Genomic DNA, 12,000 nt, shown 5'->3' with positions numbered 1-12,000 from the left:
ATATACTGTCTTTGTGTGCAAAGCAGAGAGAGGGGAGGAGGGAAAAAGTGTATATTGGAAGAGAAAGCATAGGCTTTAGGGCTAGAAGTGCAAAGACAGGCCTAATGCACACAGAAAGGACAGATCCTTTAGGATCTGCGAAAAGTGCTCAGCTCAAAACCCCCAAAGTGGCCAACTGCCCTCTCATGGCAGTGCAGAACTGACTCCCTTCTAAGCTCTAAGCTGCCACTGTGCTTATGTCCTCCCAGGAAGAAGCTGGCACAGCGCCTGCAGGATGCAGAGGAACACGTCGAAGCTGTCAATGCCAAATGTGCCTCCCTGGAAAAGACAAAGCAGAGGCTGCAGAATGAAGTGGAGGACCTGATGATTGATGTGGAGCGATCCAATGCTGCCTGCGCTGCTCTGGACAAGAAGCAGAAGAACTTTGACAAGGTCTTCTGGGCTCCAGCCCTGGGACTCCTGGGCAGAGCCTCCCCCCGGGATGGCCACATCCCTACTCACGCCCCGTTTCTCTTCAGATCCTGGCAGAATGGAAGCAGAAGTATGAGGAAACGCAGGCTGAGCTGGAGGCCTCCCAGAAGGAGTCTCGCTCCCTCAGCACGGAGCTGTTTAAGATGAAGAATGCCTATGAGGAGTCCTTGGACCACCTGGAAACAATGAAGCGGGAGAACAAGAACTTGCAGCGTAAGTCCCTGGCCCTCTGCTCCGGGATGGGCTTTCTCACCAGCTGAGCATTGCTGCGGGGTCTGTGCCTGCAGCTCTGCAAAGATGCCTGTCACCCTGGTGGGACAGGGCCCTTCCCATTCTGCTCTGGGCCTGAGCAAGCCATTGGTCATTGTTCCCACAGAGGAGATTTCCGACCTCACGGAGCAGATTGCGGAGGGAGGAAAGGCAATTCATGAGCTGGAGAAAGTCAAGAAGCAAGTTGAGCAGGAGAAATCTGAAATCCAGGCTGCTCTGGAGGAAGCTGAGGTACCTGGTCAGAATCATTGCTGTCTGCACTAAATGTGTGAGCAAGGCAGAAACAATGCTAAAAAGGCCTTGCTTCTGCTCTGTTCTGGCTGCGGAGGGCAGCCAGCTGAGATTTCCTGGAATATTCTCTAGAAAATTCCCTAGAAAGCAAGCAGTAGGTTTATCAGTGTTCCCCATGTTTGTGTCCACTTGTCCAGGCCTCTCTGGAACATGAAGAGGGGAAGATCCTGCGCCTGCAGCTGGAGCTCAACCAGGTGAAGTCTGAGATTGACAGGAAGATAGCAGAGAAAGATGAGGAGATCGACCAGCTGAAGAGGAACCACCTCAGAATTGTGGAGTCCATGCAAAGCACCCTGGATGCTGAGATCAGGAGCAGGAATGAAGCCCTGAGGCTGAAGAAGAAGATGGAGGGAGACCTGAATGAAATGGAGATCCAGCTCAGCCATGCCAACCGTGTGGCTGCAGAGGCACAAAAGAACCTGCGAAACACACAGGCTGTGCTCAAGGTATGTTAAGCTAAGGATGTGCATATAGGAATCTCATTTGTGTAATATCATAGAATCATTGATTTATTGAATGATTTGGGTTGAAGGAGACCCACAACGTTCATCTAGTCCAGCCCCTCTGCCGTGGGCTAGAACACCTTGTACTAGATCAGACAGCTCAAAGTCCCATCCAATCTGACCTTGAACACTTCCAGTGGTGGCACATCCACAACATGCAGTCACTGGATATCAGGGAGATCAGCGCTCTCTCTGTTCTGCCCCACTTCAGAAAGCTGTAGAGCAATGAGGTCACCTCTCAGCAGCCTTCTTTGCAAACCAGACAACCCTCATGTCCTCAGCCACTCCTCAGATAACATGCCTTCCAGCGCTTTCTCTTGCTTTGCTGCCTTCCTCTAGATGCATTCATGTCTCATATTTCCTTAATTGCAGGGCCCAGAATTGCCCACAGTACTCAATGGGAGTAACTCAACTTTAAAAAACAGGAATTCAGATCGAACTGTGCCTTGGCTCTTGTAAGCCTGCCCCTGCACATCCAGGCAGCATCTCTATCGTCTTCTCAGGATATATGTCCCTGGTTCTACTGCCTATGCTTTTCCTTCTTACACTGGAGTTTGTTCTGGAGCTCCTTGCTCACCCACTCTGTTCTACTGCCTTCCTTGCCTGACTGCTTCCAAGTGGCAATTTAGAGCTCTTGCACTCTAAGAAAAATGTTAACTCTTTTCTGCTTCTTTATTTTTGAGGACAGTTTCTCAACAGGGTTCCACCCAGTAATTCCTTAAACAACAGAAAGTCCACTCTCCTAAAATTCAGGGTCTTGACCTTACTCTTCAACTGGCCCAGACCCCTCAAAATCATGAATACCACCAGGGGTTGATCACTGCAGCCCAGTTTGTCACCAGTTTTGACATCTCTAATTGGTTCATTTGTGTCGGTAAGTGGCAGGCCCAGTAACAGTTCTTCAGTGGGGCAGCCTATCCCCTGGATGAAGATATTATCCTTCATACACTCCAGGAATCTCCTGGACTGCTTACAGCTTGCTGTGCTGCTTTTCCAGCAGATGTCAAAGTGATTCAAGTCTCCTAACAGGACTGGGTCATGAAAACACGATGCTTCCAATAGTCGAAGTTATGATAGTTGGTTACAAGTCTCCCCTAGGTCAGGATCCTCATAGTAATCACCAGCCATAAGGTTTCCTTTGTTAGCTTGGCCTCTAATTTTTAATCACAAGCTATCAACCTGACAAATCACTGTTTTTCAAAGACAGCTCTGTGCAAACAATCCATAGACACCACCTTCTCACCCCTTCTTCCTTGCCCCTTCCTTGTACCTTCATTGTCCCTTCCGAACATTTTATAGCCATTGATGCAGCACTCCAGCCATGTGATTCATCCCACCAGGCTCCAGTGACAGCATTTAGATCAGAGTTTTCTAGATGTACAGGGGCTTCTAACTCCTCCTATTTGTTACCCATGCTACATGCATTGGTATAGAGGCACCTCAGTTATCACTTTTTTAGAGGAATGAACCCTAAATTCTTTGGAACATTTCCCTGTTGCTTCCTAATGCATCAGCAGGCCCTGGCTCTTCTCCCTAACTCAAAACTCCGTTCTCTTCTCCTACTAAGTCTAGTTTAAAGCTCTAGCTAGATTACTGGTGAACACCCTCCTGCCCTACTTGCTCAGGTGAATCTCGTCAGCTCCCAACAGAGAGAGTTTCTCAAAGGTATACCCATGATCATAGAAGCCAAAACCTTGATTATGACATCAGCTACACAGCCAGATAAACACCCATTCACCTTTTCAGTCATTCTTCTCCTTCTTAAACCCTTTCCTCTGACTGGAGGAAAGTACTCTGCCACCTGTACTTCGTATCCTTTGCTCTGAGGGCCATCTTTTGACGGTTATAAGTTGTCTTACTGCAGTATCATTAAAGCCTACACAGAATAGTAGGATCCTGTCACTCATGTGCTCTTTGTTTTTCAACCCCAGAGCATAGTATCTGTTACATAGCAGCACTTCAGAGGACGAAGGAAAGTTCTTTCTGCTGCCCCAAGCAGGAACAAAGGTCCAGTTTCCTTTATCTTGGAAGTATTGTCAGTCAGAGTTTGAATTCAGGCTTGCCTTCCCTTTGCACAGCCTAAAATTTAGGCAGGGCTGTCACTCAGCCAGGGACAGAGCACAATACCATGAATCAGCTTCCTGCTCACATTCTTAGATACTGTGCATTTACTGACAATAATGCCTCCTATAAATATTTGATTATATATATTGTACTACCATAGTAATTACTGGACTGGTGGCAATTGCAGCAGTGCTGTGATGCCTTTTAAATTCTCTTTCCTCTCTTACAGGACACCCAGATCCATTTGGACGATGCTCTCAGGACCCAGGATGACCTGAAGGAGCAGGTGGCCATGGTGGAGCGCAGAGCAAACCTGCTGCAGGCTGAAATTGAGGAGCTACGGGCAGCCCTGGAGCAGACGGAGCGGTCGAGGAAAGTGGCTGAGCAGGAACTGATGGATGCCAGTGAGAGAGTTCAGCTCCTCCACACTCAGGTTAGACTCATGAGATTCAAAACCTCATGAGCCTTTTTTTTCCTTTACCGATTTTCAGCTGTGCAAATTCTTAAATCAACAGTTGTGATAAAAAACTTCACCTTAACCAGAATTAGTAAACTTGTATGAAGAAACGGATTATAGGTAAATGAGTAGAATTGCATCAGAAGTCAGAAGGGCTTCTTCAAATTTTAAGAACTCTCTGCTATCTAGCTGTGCATGACATCACAAGATGCATCGGGAGAATCTTAATATTAGATATATAGAAGATAACTTTACATTGAAACAATACATTCCTAAAATAAGTGTTCTCTTTTGGAACTAACTGGACAAAATATTTATTGTTCAACAGAACACCAGCTTGATCAACACCAAGAAGAAGCTGGAGACAGACATTTCTCAGATTCAGAGCGAAATGGAGGATACGATCCAGGAGGCCCGCAATGCTGAAGAGAAGGCCAAGAAGGCCATCACAGATGTGAGTCGGGGCTCCTTTCATTGCTGATGGGGGATGTATTCTCCCCAAAATGTCTCCAGCCCCACAAGGGCTTTGACCTTTTGCTCTGCTCAGGCGGCCATGATGGCAGAAGAACTGAAGAAGGAGCAGGACACCAGTGCCCACCTGGAGAGGATGAAGAAGAACCTGGACCAGACGGTGAAGGACCTGCAGCTTCGTCTGGAAGAGGCCGAGCAGTTGGCCCTGAAGGGAGGCAAGAAGCAAATCCAGAAGCTGGAGGCCAGGGTGAGTAGGGCTGTGTTGGTGCATGAGTGACCCCATCCCTTGGAGAGACACCCGCAGGGAAGCTGCAGGGACGGGCTTCTCATTGCAGGTGCGGGAGCTGGAAGGGGAGGTTGATGCTGAGCAGAAGCGCAGCGCTGAAGCCGTGAAGGGTGTGCGCAAGTACGAGAGGAGGGTGAAGGAACTCACCTACCAGGTAAAGCTGGAGGCCTCCTTGGGCTTAAACAGAGTTTTCTCACAGCAAGTCTCATTTTGCACACACCATCCCCAAGGGGATTTCTTAATCCTGTGTGATGCAGAACCAGGAATTCATTCTCCTTCCTCCTTACCATCTCCTCTAGTCTGAGGAAGACAGGAAGAATATTCTCAGGCTGCAGGATCTGGTGGACAAGCTGCAAATGAAGGTGAAATCCTACAAGAGACAGGCTGAGGAAGCTGTAAGTATTGCTGGAAGAATGGGCAAGGGCCACATTCCATTGGGGCAGCACAGGCATTGAATGAGGCTGAACACCAGGAAAGGGGCTTGAAAGAAACTCCCAAGGCACAACAGCCTTGGCCTCGCTGTTTTGCTGTTGTGTCATGAGGCCTTGGTGAGCTCTGGGCACTTTGCAGTCAAGGATGAACTGAGGCAAGTTCTACAGCCTGTTTTGTGCAGGAGGTCAGAGCAAACAAACCCGGGGGCCACATCCACTCACTGAGAAGTTCCTGAATCTCTGCTAATAGTCAGCAGCAGAACGCTTCAGGATCTTTCTCAACCTGATAAGTGACACTGACAATGAGGCAGCAAGTAGTGGGAGAACAAGAGCACAAGTGACAAATCCAAGTGACAAAGCTGTTCCTCCCGTATGACACAGTCCTGGTGATGCTTTTCCCAGAGGGATCCTGGGAAGGGGAGGATGAGGAGGCTGGGGTGAGCTGACATGTGAGCAGTGGTGGAAGGGGGACAGAGGTTTGTGCCTCCCCCAGGGAAGAGCTGAAGCCCCACAAGGCTGAGGTGCAGGAGGAGTGAAATCCCTGCCCTGGGCTCCTCACCACCAACTCCCTCTCCCCACACAGGAGGAGCTCTCCAATGTCAACCTCTCCAAGTTCCGCAAGATCCAGCACGAGCTGGAGGAAGCCGAGGAACGGGCTGACATTGCAGAGTCACAGGTCAACAAGCTCCGAGCCAAGAGTCGGGAGTTTCATGGGAAGAAGATAGGAGAGGAAGAGTGAGGATGTCACGAGGCAGCAAAGTGACCTGAGGGCTGCACAAAATGTGAACCCTCTGTCATTTCCTTCTGCAAGAAGTGTTTATCACCATGTCAATATGTAGAGAATAAACAATATAGATTCCTTTGCATACACAGCAGAATCAATGCTTTTGGTTGTTTCAATTCAATCCTCCAGTTACATAAGTTTGTGGGATTTTCAAATTAAATATTTTGTTTCACTTTAACCTTTGGGTAGCAGCAGGGCTTTACTTGTCCCATCTCCAGTATTTCTCCACTGTGTCTTTATACATCACCAAGGAGGGAATAAGACTAATTTAATTTTCATACTGGGAGACAATCAGGACAAAGGCAGGACAAGTACTTTTTCTGTCTTGGCACAGCAAAAATGTTTTTGCCTCTTTCTGGCTGCAGTACTCAGAGGTTCTCATTGCCGGTCCCATTACCACTTGGGCAAGTGGTATTCAGAGGTAAATTGCCCCATAAGAAAAACATTTGTAGCCCCAGCAGTAACTGGATGTCTCTGAGTCCTTGTGGAGGAACTTAATGCAAGGACTGAGGTGCTGTCCCCTTTGAATAAGGCAGGTGAAGGCCAGGAACTCTAGAGAGTGGCTTGTTACTGAGAAGATTTAAAGGTCAGGTAGCCTTGTTAGTAGCTTCATGCAGAAGTTGTTAACAATCAATTCCAAAACAAAACTAATAATGTATTATTTGGGTAAGAGGACATTGCAGTTTCTTACTTTCTCTGTTAGAATAGGCAATATTAATGCAGAATGTTCCTGTTGTAAATGAAATTGAGATTATTGAACAGCTTGGTAGAAGTGTGAACAAAAGGATAAACCCCAACCAATGTAACATATAGAGCCACCAGAATGAGCTGGGAACTGCTTCAGTACAGTATAGTGTTTTCCAGTATTGAAATATATAAGCTTTTGTGCTAAGGAACAATTAAGAGTTATGTATAGATACAAAAAGCTAAAGGAACTGGTTTTGATCGTGCAAGTGAGAATAATACTGAGAACATTATCACTTTAAAGATACCACAAAACCTAACACTTTACAGAGGAAAAACCACATAGATAATAATGCCAAACTGTGTCCTACCTGTCTGACTCCTGCAGCAATGGTAAGTGGAATGTAGACACTGACTACATTAGGCCTGGACAGAGAAGAAACAAGTCATCTACACAATGTGTGCTGCTCTGAAGTCTTAAACAAGAGGCTATTTCCTGCAAGGTAAGAAGCAGGACTTAAAACAGGGAACCACTGTTGTGGCAGCACTGGACCCAGGCATATCACAGAGCTGCCAAGGGCAGGTTCTACATGCAGATACCATTTCCATTTTACCATTGTACAGAGACTTGGCTCTCTCACACTACAGGGACACTTATTAGTCCCTCAAGGTTCCTGGACAGCTCTACACTGCTACATTTCCAGGGAATACTTCAAGGAGACGTGAAACTGCTGGGGAAGGGAGCTGGAGCTGTTGGAGGGGAGGTGGGAAGGAGACAGAAGAAAGGAAGCTTTTTGCACTGACCACAGTGTTTTTGCAGCAACATCATTCAGGACTGGGAGGTCCTCCTCCTCTCAGACGCGCTGAGGTATTCACACAAGGAATCCTCCGATGTTATAACTAAATATGGAAGCAGTTTGCTGGGCAGCAACTAAATCTGTTTAGGAAAAGGTGACGCCCTGTGTTGACTCCTGTGTCACTGTAAGTAATGCTCCTCAGAGACAGCATCTCTATGTGTGAAGCTGTGAAAACTGTATTCATGACAGTGAGATCTGGGCACCAAAAAGGGGAAATCACTGCTCTCCTTTTCCCTTCCCACATATGGTCCCAAGAAATAAGTGGGATCCTTTCTTTCCAGACAAATCCTTTGTTTCTACACCTTGAAAGTAAATAAGAAGATTTCGTTTGTCCTAAAGCACGTATTTCTTTAAAAAAACAAATCAACAAACAACTGTAAAAGCTTAATTAAAAAATGACCATATAGCAATTGTGGCTCAGTGAAAACATGGAGAAGCATTTCCAGCTCCATCATTACCTTTTTAAACCTGCTGACTGATTAGCAAAGATCACAACAACTTTGGGAACCATAAGTTGATGCCGAAAATCCCTGCTCCCTTTGGACAATGTTATAATGACCCTCCAAAATGAACAGCCTGGTCTGACTGTGGAAAAATCATGATGCACTTGGAGCGCTTGAAACTGTTGGGGCTCATCTCTCACCTGATGGCCTGAGGATTTATTCCTAAATGCTCAACCGATGAAAGGTAACATTGCAGGTTCCTTAAATGACAACACCTTGGGCCAATTATCTGCTTCAAATCACATGTGTGGGAAAGGCTGAGAAGTCCCACACGTTGCACTGGGCTGACCTGGCCTTGCCACCAGCCATCTTGGAAAGCTTGGCTAAGGACTTTTTGGAATCAGAGTGGAATATTAAAGGGAGGGTTAAGGAAAACCAGTTTCTCCTCACTTTGTGATTTGCTGCCTTAGGTGGAGAACAGGAGTCATTTTGCATCAACGCACTATTTCTGGAGTCAGACGGCTTGTGCCCTGAAATGTGCTGATGCACAGGTAACTGATCTTGGGAAAAACATGGGCCCATTACAGGCATAAAGGAACATCTCTAAAAGAAGGTTTAAAACAGATGCAGCTGATGAGCTTCACTGAAACTGCTGCCTCATGTGGACTATGGAGTTCTCTGACCTTAAACAGCTTGGCCATGAAAGATAGGAGGCATCAATCTTAGAAGAGGCACTAAAATGTGGAGAAAGTGTTTCTGACTTTAAGAAAGAAGTTCCTTACAATAATCACAGAATATTCTGAGTTGGAAGGGACCCGCAAGGATCATTGAGTCCAACTCTTAATGAATGGCCCAGACAGGGATCAAACCCACAACTGGGCATTAACCATCACCATGCTCTCACCAACTGAGCTGATAATGCCAGATCCAGCTTTCCAGTTCTCCGGGTACTCACTGTCCATGCCCTCAGGCCACAGGAACAGTGCCTTGACCAGAAAGGGCTTTCCTCCCCAATGACAGAAAAGGAGGGGACCAGAGAGCAAAAGAGGGAAAGGAACAGAGAAACAAAGGAGGGAGAGGGAGGAGAGAAGAGGATGAGGGGGGTCAGGAGCAATTGAGAAAAAGAAATTGAGAAAGAGAATGAAATGTAGAAAAAGACAGAGAAAAGAGGGGAAGGGAGGAAGAGACTGAGAAAGATTAAAAAGAAAGCAAGACTGAGAAAGAAAAACTGAGGTGGGGAACAAGGAACTGGATGAAGGAGAGGGGAGAAAGAGTGGAGATGGAAGGAAGGAAAAAAGAAAAGAGAAAGGAAGAGAGCAATCAATTTAACATCATTTGGCTGTTGGTACCTGACCCTGGACTTCAACTCTGCTGCTTCTGATCATCTGAGAAAGTGTTTGCAAGTTACAACATCAGCCCTCTTCAAGTATCTGGGTCACAGTGTGAGTAGCTGCTGTTCCCAGGTGCTGAACAGTGGCTGCATTGGCCACAGGTGTGATAAGAAGAACAAAGGGATGCAGGGAGAGACTGTAGCAGCTGTACCTACAGTCTGCAGAAGGGGAATCCTCCCTGTTCTTGTGAACCCATTGTCCACTCACCCATTTCATGCCCATTGCCCTACAATGGCTGTCTTGCTGGGTCACAGAGTGCCTCAAGAAACAGATCTGTTCTCTGAATCTCTGCTTTGTCCTGGCACCGAAGGAGGCGCGGGTAGGTTGTGTCTGGTGCATCCTCACACCCCGTCCTTGTGAGCAGTGGTGTTGAAAGAAACAGCTGAAAACACTGAACTAGGGGCACCTTGGGATAGCAGAAGTGATGGTGGGGACTGGAAGGGCAGGTAGAGTGTGGGACACTCCTTGGAGACCAAAGAGAGTAAAAGCATAGCAAGCTCTTCATGAGATGTTATTTTACAAGCAGGTAACTCTTTGACATACATTCTGAAGTACAGAGCAGTGACGTCACAGTCCTTCTCCTTCTCCTCACAGCTCCAACCTGTGCACAGCACTTGCATAAGTGTCCTGCAGAGCAATGACATTATATTCCAACATACAAACGAAAATCTCTGTGGGACCTAACAAAGAATCAAAATTCTTATTTTAATGAAGGAAGATATTATGCTGGACTGCATGCATAAGGTATTACTAGCACAGTTAAAGAAGTGATTATCCCACTCTCTCAACAGTTGTCAGGCCTCTTGTGTGTCCTGTTATGATCTTCGTAGTTCAAGAAAGACATGGACAGAGGAGTGGGTCTGAAGGAGACCACAAAGATTAAGTACTGGAGAACCTGCCTTATGAGGAAAGAATGAAGGAGTTAGTTCTTTTCTCCCTGGAGAAGAAATGGCTCAGGGCACACCCTCATCACAGTTTTCCAGTACTTAAAGGGTGTGTCAATGAGGGCAGAAGCTCTGAGCCACATGGCGAGGACAAAGGGTAGTGGGTGCAAGTTACACTGGGAGAGGTTTATTCTTGATTTATGAAAGAAATTATTACAGTCAGAAAAATCATTCATTTGAACAATTGTCTTAGGGAAATAGATGGCCTAAGGCCAGTCTCCGTCACTGGAGATTTCCACAAGGTGACTGAACAGGTGCTAGATAATCTCACTTAAATTCCCTTTCCCATGAAAGTCTGGGCCAGATGATCTGTTGAGGTCCCTTCCAACCTGAGTTGTTCTACAATTCTATGATTTTTTGAGATTTTTCATACAGAATGTTGTTGCAAAAGTGATGCAATGTCTGTCTAACTTCCTTTTATAGCCTCAAAAGAGTCAGGCTTGAAAATTAAGCTAATATACTTCCATCCAAAGATATTTGAATTTCTATTATACATGAATCATACCTCATAATCCGGTTGTCTTCTCTTTCTAATACTAAACTTTGAACACTGATTTCTGTCATTTCTGCTTTGCTTTCCAACATCACAGACATTTCCAGGCATTCTTCTTCCCACTGGCTTCTCAGTCTTTCCACCCTACTAATCTTCTATGTCACAGGAGCTCCAGTGTGTGGTGAAAAAAGTATCCTCTATATCACCCTCATCTCTTTTTAAAACAATGCTCAGGTGTTATCCTCTCATGTTTGCTGTTCTGGTAGGAGGAGGATGATTAGACAACTGTGATGCACTTTCCAGAACTGTTTATCCCAACATCCCAGGTCACAGTTTTTACCTTCCTCTGCTCAGTGAAATGACACCTTCCCCTTAACTGCAGATTACCTGTCACTGTAGCTTTTCAGGAAGCCATTTGGAATCCCTGTTGGAAAAGAACAGCATCACCTTTACAAAAACGTAACTTCCAACACTCCATACCAGGAGAGGTAACTGCTTTGATTTCCGTGAATTGAAGCAAGGTCGCAACCATAGCAACCACTAAGAACAGAGGGACAGGACTTAAAGAGAGAAAAGCCACACATTCACACACACACCCACAAAAAAAAAAAAAAAACAAACAAAAAAAACCAAAACAAAACAAAAAGAAAACACATAAACAAATAAAACCCAAAACAAACAAAAAAACCCTGCCCCTCGAATTTCACTAACAGCACTATCCTGGGGCTTGTGTTCTAGGTCCATGGATTTGGGGTTTTAGGTCGCATCTCTCATAGCTCATGCAATGAATATCCTGAGCTGCTTTTCATCCCAGAGGATGCATTCAAGGCCCTCATTAATGATTATTAGTAACTTTCTTCCAGATTTCAGTTTGTGTTTCCCACTACTTCTTTTTCCTGGGCCAGCATAGATTTCTCCATTAGGTATGTCTAATAGATCTCCAAAACACATTCCTTTGCCAGGCAACACATCATGTCAGCCACAGTATGACACACAAACAGCCTGCAAGAAACACACTTTACTTCAGTCTGATCGGATTCTTATTGATTTTATAAGCAAAGTATGTCCTTACCATTGCCATGGTCGAGTACCCAGCTATGTCTTAACAGAAGGGTAAGGACGAGAAGTTCTGCTCTAGCAGATTAGAGCATCAGCATTTC

The 12,000-nt window shown here is 45.8% G+C and overlaps 1 protein-coding gene and 1 long non-coding RNA gene across 2 annotated transcripts in view; one reads left to right on the top strand and one right to left on the bottom strand.

Moving 5' to 3' along the window:
- Positions 1-6,122, top strand: part of LOC116796359 (myosin heavy chain, skeletal muscle, adult-like) — a 17,239-nt gene extending 11,117 nt beyond the window's left edge. Inside the window, exons 29-38 of the mRNA XM_032706925.1 lie at positions 249-432; positions 519-684; positions 848-972; positions 1,170-1,478; positions 3,829-4,032; positions 4,385-4,510; positions 4,604-4,774; positions 4,863-4,967; positions 5,113-5,208; positions 5,828-6,122. Coding sequence (XP_032562816.1) covers positions 249-432; positions 519-684; positions 848-972; positions 1,170-1,478; positions 3,829-4,032; positions 4,385-4,510; positions 4,604-4,774; positions 4,863-4,967; positions 5,113-5,208; positions 5,828-5,983 — 1,642 coding nt within the window. The 3' untranslated portion in view covers positions 5,984-6,122. The remainder of the gene's footprint in view (positions 1-248; positions 433-518; positions 685-847; positions 973-1,169; positions 1,479-3,828; positions 4,033-4,384; positions 4,511-4,603; positions 4,775-4,862; positions 4,968-5,112; positions 5,209-5,827) is intronic.
- LOC116796367 overlaps positions 1-12,000 on the bottom strand; it is a 21,429-nt gene extending 9,429 nt beyond the window's left edge. The window contains exons 1-2 of the long non-coding RNA XR_004360334.1: positions 11,913-12,000; positions 11,228-11,264 (exon numbers count right to left, since the gene is read on the bottom strand). This is a non-coding gene — a long non-coding RNA (uncharacterized LOC116796367). The remainder of the gene's footprint in view (positions 1-11,227; positions 11,265-11,912) is intronic.

The sequence above is a fragment of the Chiroxiphia lanceolata genome, chromosome 19 (genome assembly GCF_009829145.1).
Source record: "Chiroxiphia lanceolata isolate bChiLan1 chromosome 19, bChiLan1.pri, whole genome shotgun sequence".
Taxonomy (NCBI): domain Eukaryota; kingdom Metazoa; phylum Chordata; class Aves; order Passeriformes; family Pipridae; genus Chiroxiphia; species Chiroxiphia lanceolata.
The sequence above is the reverse complement of the archived record's forward strand: the minus strand, read 5'-3'. Positions and strand labels throughout refer to the sequence as shown.